Here is a 17375-nt window from a genome sequence, read left to right as displayed (position 1 = left end):
CTCTATGAATGAGATCTGCCAGGCAAGAATACTGGAGTGTTTTGTTTTTTTTTTAAAAACAATTTTTGCCTTCTCTATAGAAAAAATCAATAGATAACTAGTAAGAACCTACTGTACAGCACAAAGACCTCTAGTCAATACTCTGGAATGGCCTATATGCGGAAAGAATCTTAAAAAGAGTGGATATATTTATAGGGATAACTGCTTCATTATGCTATACACCCGAAACTAACACAACATTCTGAAAAAGCTTGCTAGCACGCCCCCCACCCTCTAACAGAAAGAGCCGCAAACTCCAGGTCTCGCGACAGTTTCTTTTTTCCTCGGAAACTGCTACAGATCTCGCGAGAATTACTTGTCCAATCACGAAGCTGAATGGAGGCCCAAGATGGCGGCGCACTGGGAGCGTAACATCTGCGTTTCTAGGAATCTTCGCGCAGCGGGTGGTTAAGACTCCGGGGTTGTAGAGGTCCACACTATACTAGTCGTCTGGCAGGAACTTTGACTTCAGAGGTGAGTCACTTAATATCACTCATACGGGTTGCGAGTCCACTTAACCTTTGTAGCACCCAGGTTCCCTATTCCCAGTTTCTGGGCCTGTGAGGTGCTGGCTTTGGGATCGTCGGGTCTAGACCTGATTGTGTGTGTGTGTGTGTGTGTGTGCGTGCGTGCGTGCGCGGGGGCGTATGTGTGGTGGGATGGGTGGGGGAGTTGGCAAATAGAATGGAGACTAGTATTGAGTAGGAAAGACCCCCTTGACGGAGGCGATTTGAAAAGTGAAAGTGAAGTCGCTCATTCGCGTCCGACTCTTTGCGACCCCGTGGACACCAGGCTCCTCCGTCCATGGGATTTTCTAGGCAAGAGTACTGGAGTGGGTTGCCTTTTCCTTCTCCAGGAAACTTCCCGACCCAGGGATCGAACCCATGTCTCCTACATTGTATACAGACGCTTTACCGTCTGAACCACCAGGAAAGCGGAGGCGGTTTAGAGAGATCCAAAACTGAGGCGGGAAGACAGTATGAGGGGGTAAGGTGAGCACGTGAAAGGAGTGGAAGAGATGGAGAACTGGCAATGGCGGAACTGTGGAAAAAGTCGGGTTTATGAGAAAGGGAGACGAGAGAAAATAGAAATTAGAAGTGGTAGAGATCTGTGCAGAAGGAATTAAAAGTTCTGAGAGCAGAATTTAGATTATTTTACAGAATTACGTATTAAGTAACCAGTGATAGTTGAAGAGGTATGCTGAGGGTCAGGAGGAACCAAGGAAACAGAAGCATGGAGATGGAAAAGATTAAAGAAAGTGGAAGCGTCAGCTTACTTAAATGAAGGCCTACCACTTTGGCTTTCTGCACTGACTTGGGCAACCCGGAAGAAAAAGATTCAGTCCTAGGCCTGAACCTTTTAGAGATTCAAGATGGGGGCTGCTTATCAAGAATGAGAGTTCTGTGTTTTAAGTGCCCTGGACAGTGTAAGAGTTCCATCTTGCTTTCAACCAAAAAGCACTTATTGCTTACCTGCTCTCCAGTTCCTACTTTAGGCTCTGGGATATCGCAGTGAAAAAGATAGACAAAGTATTTTCCCTCATGAAGCTTACTGGCAAGGCAAATTTTAAAAAGTAAAGTATATGTTATCAGATGGGTAAGTTCTATGAAGAAGACTGAAGCAACTAAAGGAGACAAAGGGTTCACTCGCTGCTCATTTAAATGGGGGTACTCAGAAAAGGTATCAGTAAGAAAGTGAGGTTTGATCAAAGACCTGAACAAGAGGAGGGTACCTTGCATGTATGTATTTCTGGGGGAAGAGAAACCCATGCAGGCTAAACAGCAAGTACAGAACCCCTGAGGCAGGAGTGTGGCATACTTGACAGAGAAACGATAAGGAAGCCTGTGTGGCTACAGCAGAATGAGCCAGAAAGAGAAAAGTTTGCAGAGAAGTGGAGAATGACAAGGCTGATGCCAGGTAAGGGCTGACAGTCAGTTAAACTCTGAGGAATGGGGTAGATTTAGCTAAGAACCCATTGCCTGTATAGGGAGCTCCGTTAGCAAAGAAGTGGCTTTATTGATTCGATGTGTATCTGTTCTGATCAAGAGGGTTGAATAATGAAGGAAGTGATTTTTACCATATCTGTAATTTAATTTGTCCATGTGTGTTCAGAGTGTCATGTGTGTTCTGTGATGTACACTAGACAGGGAGGAGAAAGTGGCAACAAATGAGTTTGGAGGGATAGATTTATGTGTGTCTTGTTAATTATTTTGAGTTTTATCAGCCTGAAAGCTTTAGGAAGCCGCTGAAGGGATTTAGCTAGGAATGTTCAGTTTTGCATTGGGGTGGGAGGAGGGGTATGTTGTCACCAGGATGAAGTGGATTGTTGGGGTTAAGAGTGGTTAGAGAGACATCAGTTAGAGGCTGTTGTAGTCAGCCAAGAAAGAGATGATTATGATCTCTGGCCTAGAGATGTGAAGTTGCGAAGGGTGAAAAATGGATGAAAGTGAAGTGAAGGTGTTAGACGCTCAGTCATGTCCCATGAGACTCTGTGATCCCATGGACTGTAGCTCCCCAGGCTCCTGTGTCCATGGAATTGTCTAGGCAAGAAAATTGGAGTGTCTGTAAAGCAATTATCCTTCAATTAAAAAATAAATGAGATTGAAATTTTAAAAAATGAAATACAATAAAATAAAATTCTCGAAAAGAAAAGGATACTTTGGAAGTATCCTTTTGGAGAAGGAAGATCCAAAAAATGGGCCAAGAAATCACTAGGAGACAGAATATTCAGGACATAGTGTGTTTGGAATGGAGGAGGTGGGGTAAAAAGGTGCTGAAGATTTCTTGCTTTTGTGCCATGAGGAAGATCTGGGTGTCATTCAGCAAAATAGGGAAGATTAGAGGAGGACCTATTTGGGGTGGGTAGAAATGGTTTCATTTTGGACATGTTGTGCATGAAGTGCTTTTGAGCCTATCACGTGAGTGGTCTGGGGGGCAGTTAGCTGCATGATTTCGATTGTCTGTGATGAAAACAATTCTGAAAATGGTTCTTAAATGTGAAAAGCTATCAAAAACCTGAGTTAGAGTGTTAGCATTTATAACCATGTAAAGTTATATCTCCAACAAAGCCTGCAAAAGAAATGTGCTTATTGCTAGGAGATTCTGTTGTTGTTTAGTTGCTAAGTCATGTCGACTCTTGCAGCCCCTTGGATTGTAGCGTTCATGCTTCTCCATCCTTGCGATTTCTTAGGCAAGAATACTGGAGTGGGTTGCCATTTCCGTCTCCAGGGGATCCTCCCGACCCAGGGATCGAACCCGTGTTTCCTTCTTGGCAGGTGAATTCTTTAGCACTGAGCCACCAGGGACGCCCTAAGAGTTTACAGTAGCTGCTATGGCTGACCTGGGGAAATTAAGGAAGGAAAGACCTTCCTGAAGAGGAGATGCTTGAATTGTGGTAGTAAGGATGAGTAGGAATCAGGTGAAGACGGGGAGGAAAGACCATTACAGATGAAAGGGGTAATCTGTGTAAAGACCCTATTGCCAGAGTGGAGGGAGAGAAAGAAGAGCAAGGGTGAGACTTCAGCTCATGCTGAAGCCACACTGTGCTGGGTCTTGTATGTATGCTGAAGTAATGCTTTTTGTTTTTCTCCTAAAAGTAAAGTTTTGAGCAAGCGAGCATGGGAGGTGGACACAGTGAAATTTGTGTTTAGAAATGGTCACTGCATGGTGGAAAAAGGCATGGAGAGAAAAAGTGTGGGTTCATGGAGACCAATTAAGAGGCCGTTGGAGCAGTATGGGCAGACTTGTATGGGCTGCTATAGGTGAGCCTGGGGAGAAATAATTGGATCTGAGAGATATTCACCAGGTAAAATCCATATGACTTAATTTTTTGAAATACAAGAGGGATAGAGAACTATCAGGTGACTCTTAGGATTCTTACATAGGACCATTTAGATGAATGTGTGTTAGGAAAAAAGTAGAAAATGCAGAGTGATATAAAGAGAAAAATCACCTACCATCTAGAGATATACACTGAATAGAATTACCACCTGCTTAGAGATTTACTCAGCTACTGCAGTGACTTTTCTCTTGCTATAAATGTGTTAACTTTTTTCTTCTGTGTATTCTCAAGGAAAACAGAATTTTTGTTTTCAATTGGTTTTAGCTACCTAGAAATGGCAAGACTGAAATTTATAAAAGAAGTTGGAATAGAAGATGTGTTTTTGGTAGAGTTTGAAATCAGGAAGTTAAAAAAAGAAAAAGATGTGTTTTGAAACTTTAGTGACTTCATGGTTCACAACCAAATAGTCCACTCAAGACCACTGTAAAAACTAACCTCTTACTGTAGTATTCTTGGTGGTAGATTATATTGCCTTCGGCCATGTTGATGCTTTTATTATTTATTTATTTATTTGGCGGCACCAGGTCTTAGTTGCAGCATATGGGATCTGGTTCCCTGACCAGGGATTGAACGTGGGGCCCCTGCACTGGGAGCCTGGAGTCTTAGCCACTGGACCACCAGGGAAGTCCCACTTTGATGCTTTGAAAGGGAATAGTTTCAATTTTCTTCCCTTGGTTTAAAAGAAAAAGATTCATCATATGTTGCAGAAAGGTTTTTTAAAATACATGTAACAAAATTTACCATTTTAACCTTTTTCAAGTATACCATTCAGTGGCTTTAAGTATATTCACAGTGTTGTGCAACCATTACTACCATCCATTTCTGTAAGTTTTTCATTATTCTAAACACAAACCATATACCATTAAACAGTAATTCACCGTTCCACCCTCCTCCCACCCCCAGTAACCTCCATTCTACTCTATATGAATTTGCCTATTGTTGGCTCTTCATATAAGTGTAATAATATAGTATTTGCCCTCCTGTATGTGGCTTATTGCCCTTAGCATAATGTTTTTAAGGTTCATACATGTTGTAGCATGTGTCTGAATTCATCCCTTTAGGGCTGAATAATATTCCAATGTATATACTTCCCACATTTTGATGATTTGTCTGCTTGTGGATACCTGAAGTTGCATTGTGAATAACTCTGCCATGAGCACTCAGTCAGTTCAGTTCAGTTGCTCAGTCATGTCCAACTCCTTGCGACCCCATGAACTGCAGCCCACCAGGCTTCCCCAACTCCTGAGGCTTGCTCAAACTCAGGTCCATTGAGTCAGTGATACCATCCAACCATCTCATCCTCTGTCGTTCCCTTCATTAAATCTTTCCCAGCATCAGGGTCTTTTCAGATGAGTCAGTTCTTCCCATCAGGTGGCCAAAGTATTGGAGCTTCAGCTTCCGCATCAGTCCTTCCAATGAATATTCAGGACTGATTTCCTTCAGGATTGACTGGTTTGATCTCCTTGCTGTCCGGGGGACACTCAAGAATCTTCTCCAACACCACAGTTCAAAAGCATCAATTCTTTGGCGCTCAGCTTTCTTTATGGTCCAACTCTCACATCCATATATGTCCACTGGAGAAACCATAGCTTTGACTATACAGACCTTTGTTGGCAAAGTAATGTCTTTGCTTTGTAATATGCTGTCTCGGTTGGTCATAGCTTTTCTTCCAGGGAGCAAGCATCTTTTAATTTCATGGCTGCAGTCACCATCTGCAGTGATTTTGGAGCCCAAGAAAATAAAGTCTGTCATTGTTTCCATTGTTTCCCCATCTATTTGCCATGAAGTGATGGGACTGGATGCCATGATCCTCGTTTTTTGAAGATTGAGTTTTAAGCCAGCTTTCCCCCCATGAACAGTATGGAAAGGCTGTGAACATTCCAAGTTACTTATTTGAATCTCTGTTTTCAGTTCCTTTGGATCTATACATGGGATTGGAATTGCTGAATCATATGGTAATGTTTAATTTTTTAAAGAACCACCAAACTTTTCCACAGCAGTCATACACATGTTTGTTCCCACTTGCAATGCCTGAGGGCTCCAGTTTCTTCGTATGCTCTCCGGTACTTGCTATTTTCTCTCTCTCTCTTTTTTAATAATAGCCATCCTAATGTGTATGAATTGATAGCTTATGGTTTTGATTTGTGTTTCCCTAATGACATAGAACATCTTTTCATGTGCTTATTTGTTGTATACTTTAAAAAATATAGCTTCTTCTTTCTCACTTGATTAGTGAAGATGTGTTGGCTGTAACTGTTGACTTGGCAACCACAACTTTTCTTGTTGATTTTGTTTAACTAAATATGCTGATTCCCCCCCTTTTTTTTTCTTTTTAAAGATGGCTCTGAGTAAATCAATGCATGCAAGAAATAGATACAAGGACAAACCTCCTGACTTTGCATATCTGGCAACCAAATATCCAGATTTTAAGCAGCACGTTCAGATAAATCTGAATGGAAGAGTGAGGTAGGTAACAGATGAAGAATTCTTGATACAGTATTATTCTAGTATAATTTGAATGGACCCTGTGTAGTAGAAAGTATACTGGACTGATAGTAGACCTGAATACTAATTCTAGACTTTTCCGTAAACTTCTCATCTGACCTTGGACAAATCACTTCTCTGTTTTAGCTTTTTAATCTATTAAATAAGCAGACTGGACCAAAGGCTTATAAATTTCCTTCTGACTAAAAAAACCCCAGAAAGCAACAACAAGAAAAACCTCTTGATGTCCAGATTGTTGCTTACTCAGCAGGGTAACTGCAGAAACCTTAGGATTGTGCTCTCAGACCTGGTGGGGGTCTGAGGTCCTTATTTTAAGCGTATATTTATTTTGTTGTGAGGTAGGTGAATAATAACCAGGACCTCAAAACTGATTTCACTTCAGTATTACTTAGGATGTCACTAAATTCAAGTTTAAAAGTTAATTATTAAAAATTAATAATAGGTATGATGCTTCAGGAAGTGGCAGAGATGATGATAATGGTATGGGAATAACTGATTGTGTTACCCGCTTGAGAAGGAGATCTTTAACTGCCATCCTAAATTCTGTGTGAGTTACAGAGGAGGGTGGAAATTTCAAGCCTGCGTGGGGTAAATGTGTTGATTCACCTGTTGGGAGGAAGAAGAGCAGGATTTGGGGAGAAGTGGGAAGGTCAGGAACAATAGGATCAGAAGGCTTGAGGCGTTTTGCTGACCTCAGCCTTCCTCCTGGAGGACTTCTTGTAGGCGTGGAGGCCCCAGGGCAGGACTTAACGTGGGGCCAAAGTATCCTAAAAATCCTAAAACTTTATATATATATTTATATATATATATATAAAAAATACATATATATGTATTTATATTATTTTTCTGGGATATAATCCTTGGTTTTCACCAGTTTCTCAAAGAGATCTGTGACACCACCCCCCCCACCAATACACAAGGTTAAGTCAAATACCCTAGAGCTGTAATTCCAAGCTTTATTGTCTATTTCACTCAGTGAAAGTTGAGCACAGTTCCATGTATGAATGCTTATATTACTTACCATGTTACTATATTAAGCATCTTAGAAAACAAACTGGAAATTAAAAATATATTTAAATAGAGTTCTAAAGATTCATCTTTGGCACCTTCGGAGATCACTCTGAAAATACTGAGTTGGTGTTTCTCTGTGTTTAGATCACCTCTACCATTGTTCTTAAACCTTTATTTCATAATTATGTCTGTGGAGGTTTATTTATCCTAGTAGCTTTAGAACAACTACAGTTTTGTTATTCTTTGTTTCTTCTCTATACTTATTTTTGTACTTACTTTTTTTCTTTTGCTTTTTTTATTACGTACTTAATTATTAAATATCTATTGGTTTTTTAAAACTATTTTGTGCCAGGTTCTAGGAAAGCTGTAGTAAACAAGAAAGACCTGGTCACGGCGATATTTGGAGTTGACACACTAGTGGAGGAAGTGGGCAAATAAACAGTTAGCCTGCAGTGTGGACGAGCCTGTGGAGCACACGGTGGAATCTCACAGAGGGGAAACCTGACCCCAACCTTGGGATTTAGAGAATAATTTGAAACAGAAAGGTGGTCTCAGCTGTGTTCTGAAGAATGAGCCAGGTAGAAAGAAGTGTGTTACAGGCAGAGGGAGTGGCATGTGCGAAGAGCACAGAGTTGTGGGGGACTGGAAAAGCTGCTGGGGTATGGTGGACACATGACCGGAGGTGAGGCTGAGAGGGCGACGCTTGCAGTGCTGTATAAGGCTGTGAGTTTGGAATTTATCTTAGGCTCATGTGCGGTGAGTTCTTGTGTCTTCAGAATTACCCATCCCCATCCTTATCTACTTAAGTTTTAAAGCAAGTCAGTAGCATTCAGAATTGTTTCAGTTCAGTTTAGTCACTCAGTCGTGTCCGACTCTGTGCGATCCCGTGAACCACAGCACGCCAGGCCTCCCTGTCCATCATGAACTCCTGGAGTTTACTTAAACTCATGTCCATCGAGTCGGTGATGCCATCCAGCCATCTCATCCTCTGTCGTCCCCTTCTCCTCCTGCCAGCATCAGGGTTTTTTCAAATGAGTCAGCTCTTCACATCAGGTGGCCAAAGTATTGGAGTTTCAGCTTCAACATCAGTCCTTCTAATGAACACCCAGGACTGACCTCCTTTAGGATGGACCAGAATTGTTTAGATAGGTGTAATCTAGGAGCACTGTAGAACATGGATTGCAGGGGGAATTAAGACTGGAAGTATAAGTGAGTGAGTAGGGACTGGTTTCAGTAATCCACATTAGATATATTGATGGCCTGACTCGGTAGAGGGAGGAGGGATATAGATCACTGGATGAATTTGAGAGAAACTGATGAATAGGATTAGCAGGACATGATAGAAATTAAGAATGAGCCAAGTGACCTCAATTTAGCAAGAGATTAGGTGATAGTGCTGTTTACTGCAGTAAGGAATAAAGCAGAATGAGCTGGTTTAGGGGAGATATATATTTTCATTTGGGGGCGCATTGAATCTGAAAAGTCTATGCAGTATCCAAGGTGGGGTATTGGGTAGACAATTGAAAACGGAAGTCTGAAGAGAAGGACCCATGGTGATTTGGAAATGGTGTTAGTGAAGACCTTGGTCTTTGAACTGAATTCTGATGGCTTAATAGAAGGGCGGAAGAGTTCCAAGTATAAAGAACAGAATTTTGTGAAAGGCCTGGTACATTTGCAGAGCTGCATTAGATGGGGCTGAAGTGGATATAGGATAACAGCTTAGGGAATACTGGGAGGTGAGACTGAAAGGAAGACAAAGAACAGGTTACAAAGAGCCTTTCATAGCATGCAAATAAGAATGAACTTGATTGCTCATACTTTAAGGAACCAGAGGAGGATTTTTTAAATGGTTAGATTTTTAAGATGTGTTTAAGATTTATATTTTTTAAGAAAATCACTCAGAGCAGACCACAAACTTTATTATCACAACATATCCAAATGGTTTAAGGGTGTCTGACAAGTAATAGACATTCAATAAATGTTTGTTGAATGCATGAGAATAATTCTTTAAAATCTTAACTATATGCCATTTATAGATGCCATGCTCAAAACTTAAAATTGCTGATAAAAAATAAAGGGATGGGCAAAATCTTGTTAGAAATGAGACTTCCCTCCAAATTAAAGTAAAATAGAAGACAAAAAGCCTCAATTTATTAAAAAAAGAAAACAAGTTTGTCTTTTGTCTTCTGAAAGGAATAACTTTCAGAAGACTTAAGTGTTTGATGTAATTCAGAGACATTTTTCTTTGTAGTTCGAACCAAGTAGATAAAAATAAACAACAATGGCCTAGGGATTTTCAGAGGATCAGTGAATGCTTCAAAGACAATTAGGCAAAAATATTCTATATATACGCTCTTTTTCTTGAAGTTGTTGTTCAGTCGCTAAGTCATGTCCAAATCTTTATGACCCCATGGACTAGCCCACCAGGTTCCTGTGTCCATGAAGGGCTTAAAGCTTTAACCTATAATTTAGAACTTCACATTTAAAAGAGTAGTTGACCCAGAAAAGGTTAAGAACTACTGATAGAGAGCCTAAATAATATGGGTTTGATTTAATGATATATTTTGAACTTTTTAATCTACAAACATGAACACACATTCTTTTTAAATAGCTTGCACAAGCGTCTAACACTAGAAGTGACTGAGTTGCAACTCTTTAACGCAGTCTTCCGCTTCTCTTATTTATTGAGTTCAAAGATTAGAAAGAAAAAGAATTGCAGTTTTACAGATGGCTTGATTATTGTCTACCTGAAGAAACATTTGAGAATCACCTAAGAATTTTCAAATGATTACTGAATAAAATATACATACATGTATATATTTTAAATGTATATAAATAAAGGAAAATTGATAGCCTTCCAGATACTAGTCGGAAAATATAATTACAATAAAAGATCCTGTACACAGTAACAAAGAGAAATAGGCAGACACTCGGCAAAGAAATACGTTAAGCCCGTGTGCATAAAGCAACAGCATTGCTCTCAGGGGTCCAGGGGAGACAGTGAATCTAGGGACACAGTATGTTTCTGGATGGGAGAGCTCAATAAAGTTAATATGTCAATTCTTCTCCAAATCAGAATCCTCCTGAGGTTTTTGTGAAAGAAAATGACATGACATTTCTTTTGTTCAAAGAAAAGATGCTCAAAGCAAATGTTCTAAATGGATGATGGAAAGGTGAAGGAGTGTAAACTCTCCCAGATGGGTATTTAGTATACTGTGAAGTTCAAGGAATTAAAACATTAGAGACGTATTGCCACAGGAATGGGCCCCCATTGTCTGGCACAAAGTGGCGTTCAAGTCTAAACAGCATGTGCACATTAAATAGAGTGAGTCCAGCCTGCACTCTACTCAGTACTGAACCTCCCAGAGGGAGTGTAGAATGGACAGGGTGAATCTTCCTTTCTTAATCAGTCCTGACTCCTGTGTGTTCCTCATAATGTGAACATTACAGTGCTGTGAATGATTAAAGAGATGTCACAGTGTTATTTTGGATTTTCACTTTACAGGCTTACTTTAGAACCTGACTCCTAGGTAAAAGATACCACCCCACCATGTAAAGACTATAACGTAGAATAAGAGCATTTCAGGTTGTTAAGGGTGGAACTAGACAGAAACTTTTTTTTTTTAAGTAATGGATTTTTATTTATTATTTATTTTAGTAATGGATTTTTAATAGATGCAGTTGGAACAGCTGTGGGCAAAGTGCATTAGATTCCCTTTCCTATGTATTATACAAGCTAAATTCCTGATGGTTTAATGATTTCAGTATATTTATTTTATTTAAATACTAGGAAAAAATGTATAGGTGAACTGTTGAATTTTGGGTATAGGAATAGTCTTTCTAAACTCAAAGATAGAATGCATAAAAGAAATTTTATGAATTCAACTGCCTAAGAAATAAAAACTTTTACATATCAAGAAACGGTAAAAAGTGATAATACGTACAGTCTAAGTATTTACAGCATATAGCTCCCTTAATATGAAAAACTCTTAGAAGACAATAAGAAAAAGGAAAAAAACCTTAATATATAGGTTAAGGATAAAAATAGGCAATTTACAAAAGAAGAAAGACAAATGGACCAAATTAGCAAAGATAAAATATACATTATTCATCAATGGCAAAAATGTAGTTGAATAGGCATAGTGATAAAATGCTGGTAGGATTGCAGCTTTGACAGTTCTAAAAGCATACTTAAATGAAATAATGTATGTTTTAAGATGTTTATTCCAGAGCTGTTTATAACAAGGAAAATTGGAAATAATTTATATTTCCAAAATTGTGTATTCTTACAGTGCAGTTTCCTACAGTGGACTACCACGTAGCCCAGGGAATGGGTATTGCAGATTATAAAACATGATTTTGTTTCAGACTGAAACCAAAGTATCTGCAGATATGCTGTGCATAGAAAAGGACTTAAAATCATGAACCTGGTGTTCATAGTGATTGTTTCGTGATAGGCAAAGGTAATTTAAAAAGTTTTTGCAAGGAGAAGCAAATTTGTCTGTGAGAGGATGGAAAGAGATTGAAGCAAACTTGAGAAGAACTTCTCTTACTTTAACAATGGGAGAGTATGAGTTTATGCCAACTTTAGGTTGGCAATAAGCACATAAGGGGTCTATGATTTGGTGGTTCAGATGGTAAGGAATCTGCCTGCAATGCAGATGACCCCAGGTTTGATCCCTAGGTTGGGAAGGTCCCCTGGAGAAGGGAATGGCAACCCACTCCAGTTTACTTGCCTGGAGAATTCCATGGACAGAGGAGCCTGGTGGGCTACAGTCCACGGGTCACATAGCGCTGGACACAACTGAGTGACTAACACACGCACACACGATAGAAGGAGATGTCCTTTTTTTTAGGGTAAACGACCTACCTCCTTTTGGACATCACCCCCCTTTCTGCTTACTTAGGTAAGAGTCATTTATGATTATATGCATCAGTAGCATATTCTTTATTTTTATAGTGGCTTTTTAACTTAACGGGCTTCCCTTGTAGCTCAGTTGGTAAAGAATCTACCTGCAGTACAGGAGACCTGGGTTCGATCCCTGGGTTGGGAAGATCCCCTGGAGAAGGAAATGGCAACCCACTCCAGTATTCTTGCCTGGAAAATTTCATGGACACAGGAGCCTGGTGGGCTGCAGTCCATGGGGTCGCAAAGAGTCAGGCGCAACTGAGCAACTAACACTTACCTACTTTAACTTAACTCAAGAAGATACACAAAAAAGAATGGCCAAAATACAAATCCAGCTAGTGATGGAAAAGGAATACCAGATAGAACATTAGACTTGAGATGGATTGAAGTGTCATTTATTTGTTGAGCCCTGAAGTACTCTCTGAAGGCAACCAGGGTGTGGTGTGGAAAGAGGGGCACTTCTGAATGAGTCATCCTAAGGACCAGTCTTGAGAGTGCTACTTATCAGCTGTGAGGTTTTGGATAATTTTCTTAGCTTTACTGAGACTGAATTTCCTCATCTAAAAAGGAGGGATAAAAGGGCATACTTTGCATGTTTGTCATAAAGGTAAGCAACAAGTGCAAAGTGACCTAACACATTCGAGACACTTAGTAAAGGGTATTTATTATTGTTATTAAGCCTGGTATACTTGATAAGGTATCAAGGATTGCTGGTGTGATCTCTCTTCCTTTGTCTCTCTCTCTCTTCCCTGCATCTGTCACTGCTTTGTTGTAATCATATCTGACCATTGCAATTAGATTTCAGTTTGCTTTTTCACAGTAACCAGCCCCATAGGAACATCCTGCAGTCTACTTGAGCCCTGTCAGTTGAGTCTGAATAGAGTATGACACTTAACTGATTTGTTTTCAAAACCAAAGTCCCAGCATTGAAGGGCTGTGTCATAGTTTATGACTGTACCATTTTTAGCACCTCAGTGAAGACCTAATGAATAGAAACCTGTGTTGGAGTGAGGTGGGGAGGCTTCAGCCTCTGTTGTTACATAAGGTTCAGCCTATACAGTGTTACAATGCTTGTTACTTTAACCATGGTCACAGAATGTATCTTTCCAGACTCCATCCATAATGGTGATACTGTATTCATCAATAGCAGAGCAAGAGTCATCCTGGGGAAATCAGGCATGAGCATGTTGACAATAGGCTGTTTTGTTTTATGGAGCTGGATGTGTTAAGCGAACAACAAAGACTGATGGAATAAATTGCTAATTTCCACATGAGAGCTAATTTTAGTCCCTGTGCCTCCCTGTGCTCTCAGAAATGAGAATGAAAAAAGATCTTGCCTGTGTTCAGGAATTTTGAATGTCCCAGGGTACTAAAGTGACCTAGATAATTAACTAGACAACTCGGATGACTTCACTTCTGTCCTACAAAAAGATTTCCAACCCTCAGATTAGTGTCTGTATTTTCTTAGAAGTAAGTAAACAACCACTCGTGTGGCTAACAAAGTCTGAGAATCAGCTCTTCATTGACTTCTGTTTATTTTCTTCAATTAGACTAGCTTTTGCTTGATGTCTTATACTTTTTGTTGATTAGGATGTAGTTCCTTATTAATAAGTTATATGTTCTATCCCATCAAAGTAAGTACATTTTTTTAAATAATGAGAATTGTTTATATAAACAACAACTCTGTTTGAAGGCACTAAGAAAATATTAATTATACTGCTGTTTCTCTTGCTCCAAGTGTTTCATGAAGCCATGTAATTAATGCTCAAGCTGTACAACTCTCTCTTGGTGATTGCTGTCAGTGTGGGAAATACTCTGGTTTGGTCTCCGAAAGAATTGGCCCACTTTCACAGAAAACAGGTACTCTGGAACCAAGGATCTGTTTTCCTTGTTTGAAAAAGATATTTTTGAAACTATTATACAAACATTTATATATTATACAAACATTTCCCATTACATTAATGGGGAAATTATGGAAATATATCCTTCTTACCTACATTTATAGTGGTAATGTGGCATACATAAAAGAAAAAAGGTCAAAAAATGTTCTTCCACCCTAGAGACCAAATTACTTTGTTTTTTCCTTTCTAAGCCCTGACTTACTAATAATATGGTAATTTTTGTGGCTGTGATTTTGATACAGGTATAACCAAAGGACTTCTTTTTAACTCCCACTTGACTTGAGCATTTTCCTTATAGTTACAAAACACTTACTGTTGTTTTGAAGGTGATATTGTGTAACATATATGCAGATACTACAAAAATATGAGACTGTCCACATCCCGAGGTGGTTCTCACCCTTCCAGATTGTTTTCTGTGTGTATTCATGTAGAGGGTCTTTTTGTCTTATTTTTATTTTTACAAGAATGTGATTATAATGTACACATATGCTTTTTCCCAAACTTGGGATTTTGTTTTTGTTGTTGTTAGTTTAATATATTAAAGAACCCTCCTCGTACAAACCTGTGGATCAGCCCAGTCTTCCTGCTTTTCACAACTGAAAAGTGTTCTCTTGTTTGGATGCATTTCTGCTGACTACTTTCAGGTTGTTCCTGATTTTTCTGTAAAGCTTAATTATATATAACTGTTTCCCTTACTCTTGGACTTTTTTCTTTTTTTTACATTTCACCAAATTTAGGGTAAGTCACTGGCCTTAGCTAGAAAAATTGGAGTACTCTTAACTGTACTTGGAAAGAGCAGATGAGAGTTTGGATGATTAAGTTTTTCTTCCCTGTCATTTGTTCGTCAGCTAAAATAGGAATCTCCATTTAAAAGATCAACTTGATTGATCGAGGTAGTCTCTTACTATTTTGTAAGTAGGAGTTTGGTTCTTTGGCTAATAAAGGGTTAACAGTGAAGGTCATTTACAACTGCTCCAGAATCTTTGTTTTTATATGATACTACTGTCTCATTGCTTATTTGACCATAGGTGTGATAAGTTAAAAAAAATTCTTAAATTTAGTTGTGGGTAGGTATGAGTTGGTGGAAACTCAACAAAAAGCCATACATTTGGCTTTTGTTTCTGTTTGACACCCTGTTATTATCTTTATAACTGTTATTATTATATCCTAATTCAATTAAATTTGCCATGTGCACTTTGGCTTCCCTACCCTCCCCCACCTCAAGAACCTTACATAGTCCAGTAAATTCCTTTACTTAAAGTCTTATCAACTAGCTTCTTCCTTTTGAGTTTTTAAAAAATTGAGATATAATTCACATATCATAAAATCTTCATTTTAAAGTGTACAATTCAGTTCTTACTAGGTTCACAGGTTGTGCAAACATCACCACTGTCTAATTCCAGAACATTTTCATCACCCCCGAAAGAAACCCTGTAACACATTGAGCAGTCATCCCCCACGGCTCTGTCTCCTCAACTCCTAGAAACCACTAATCTGCTTTCTGTCTCTAAAACTTTGCCTATTTTGGATGTTTCTAATAAATCGAATCAGAGTATGTGGCCTGTGTGACTTTTCATTGACTTTTAAACATGTTTAAGTCTTCTATTAAAAAATTAATAAACCTCTCCATCAGCTCTGTCACTGTGCCCCCTCTCTCCCTTGCATAACTCACCTTCTTGAAGAATTGTCTATTTATCCAGTCAATTTTTTTCATACCATACTTAATCTTTAGCACATTTCATGGTAGATTCTAAATTCCACCACTCCAAAAGCAGCTCCTGAAAAGGTGTCACATTACTAAATCCAGTTTCAGTTTTCAGTTGACTTCTGAGAAGCAGTTTTCTCTGCTGACACTCTTAACCCTTCGTGGACACCTTTTTCCTTTGGTGTCGCTGGCATTGCATCACACTTTCCTGGTTTTCCTTCTTCCGCCCTCTGTTTCCTGACGTAGCTTCCTCTGTAACAGTTGTGCATACAGCCATTAAAGGACTCTTCTGGGCTTAGTGGGAAGCTCTTTTCCTCTCACTTGGTGTTTTCTCCTTAGACACTGTCACCTGTGCTAGGGTCTCATTTGTTTGTTTGCAGATAGCTTATACATTTGTGCAGGCCAGTTTTCTGAGTTCTATACCTAGAGATCATGTTTACTCAATATCTGCACTGAGGTGTCTCAAACATGGCTCTCAAATATGATGTTTCCTCAAAAATGGTTCTCTACCAGAGTTCCCAAATTCAGCAAATAGCACTGTCTGTCCTGTTGAGCAAGCCAGAACCAGGAGACACCTGTAAACACACCCTCCCTTACTTTGCGTGTCGGTCCATCAGCAAATCTTGTAAGTTTTCTTTCGTAAACATGTCTAAATTACTGTCACTTTTCCCTGTCTTTGCCACTGCTGCCATTGTCCAGCCTTTTACGGCAGTAGCTCTCTAATTGGCATCTTTGCTTCCACTTGGCCCATCTTTATTCCGTACTAGACCTAACTCCTTAACATAGATTATAATTATCCTGATGTGATTAATAGCTCTTTCACTTTCAGAAGAGTCCTGAATTAATTGATAAAGTTTTATGGTTACCATAATTATAAGGTCCTCCATAATCCAGCTTCTCTCTTCCTCTCCAGCCTCATTTTAAACCATGCGTGCTTACCTTGCTTTCTGCATGTTAGACACAGTGGCTGTCTCTCAGTACCAGGGATGCCCCGTAAGTTCTCTCCTGCCTCAGGGTCTTTGTACTTGCTCTTCTCTTTACTTAGGACCCTAAAATGCCATCCACGTTCCCTTCTCTCAGTTCTTTCCTTTGTTAAACTTTTATTCTACTTTTAGTCCTCAGGGAAGCCTTCTTTGACCTTCCCAAGGCAGTTCCACTTAGTATGTATGTTTCATAGCACAGTGTACCTATACTTTTATAGTATTCATCACAGTGACAATTTTATGTATATTTGAATGATTCTGGTAATTAATACCTACCAGACTGTCAGCTTCATGAAGGGAGAGATTGTATTTGCGTACTGCAGCGTCTCCAATATTTTGCACAATGGCCAAGCACATAGCTGACATATAATATCTGTTGAATAAATAAAGGAATGAAGCAATCACAGCCTCTCAATTCTGACCTAAAAAAAATTAAAAAAAAAAAAAAATTCTGACCTGGTCTATATAGCTCATTTGAGCA

General features: G+C 39.3%; 1 protein-coding gene across 1 annotated transcript in view; it reads left to right on the top strand.

Moving 5' to 3' along the window:
* The first annotated feature begins 399 nt into the window (after positions 1-399).
* The window catches only part of METTL16 (methyltransferase 16, N6-methyladenosine), a 60533-nt gene continuing 43557 nt past the window's right edge, over positions 400-17375 (top strand). The window contains exons 1-2 of the mRNA XM_052658105.1: positions 400-513; positions 6219-6346. Coding sequence (XP_052514065.1) covers positions 6219-6346 — 128 coding nt within the window. The 5' untranslated portion in view covers positions 400-513. The remainder of the gene's footprint in view (positions 514-6218; positions 6347-17375) is intronic.

This window comes from Budorcas taxicolor, chromosome 19 (genome assembly GCF_023091745.1).
Source record: "Budorcas taxicolor isolate Tak-1 chromosome 19, Takin1.1, whole genome shotgun sequence".
Classification (NCBI taxonomy): domain Eukaryota; kingdom Metazoa; phylum Chordata; class Mammalia; order Artiodactyla; family Bovidae; genus Budorcas; species Budorcas taxicolor.
This window is presented reverse-complemented; position numbering and strand designations above follow the sequence as displayed.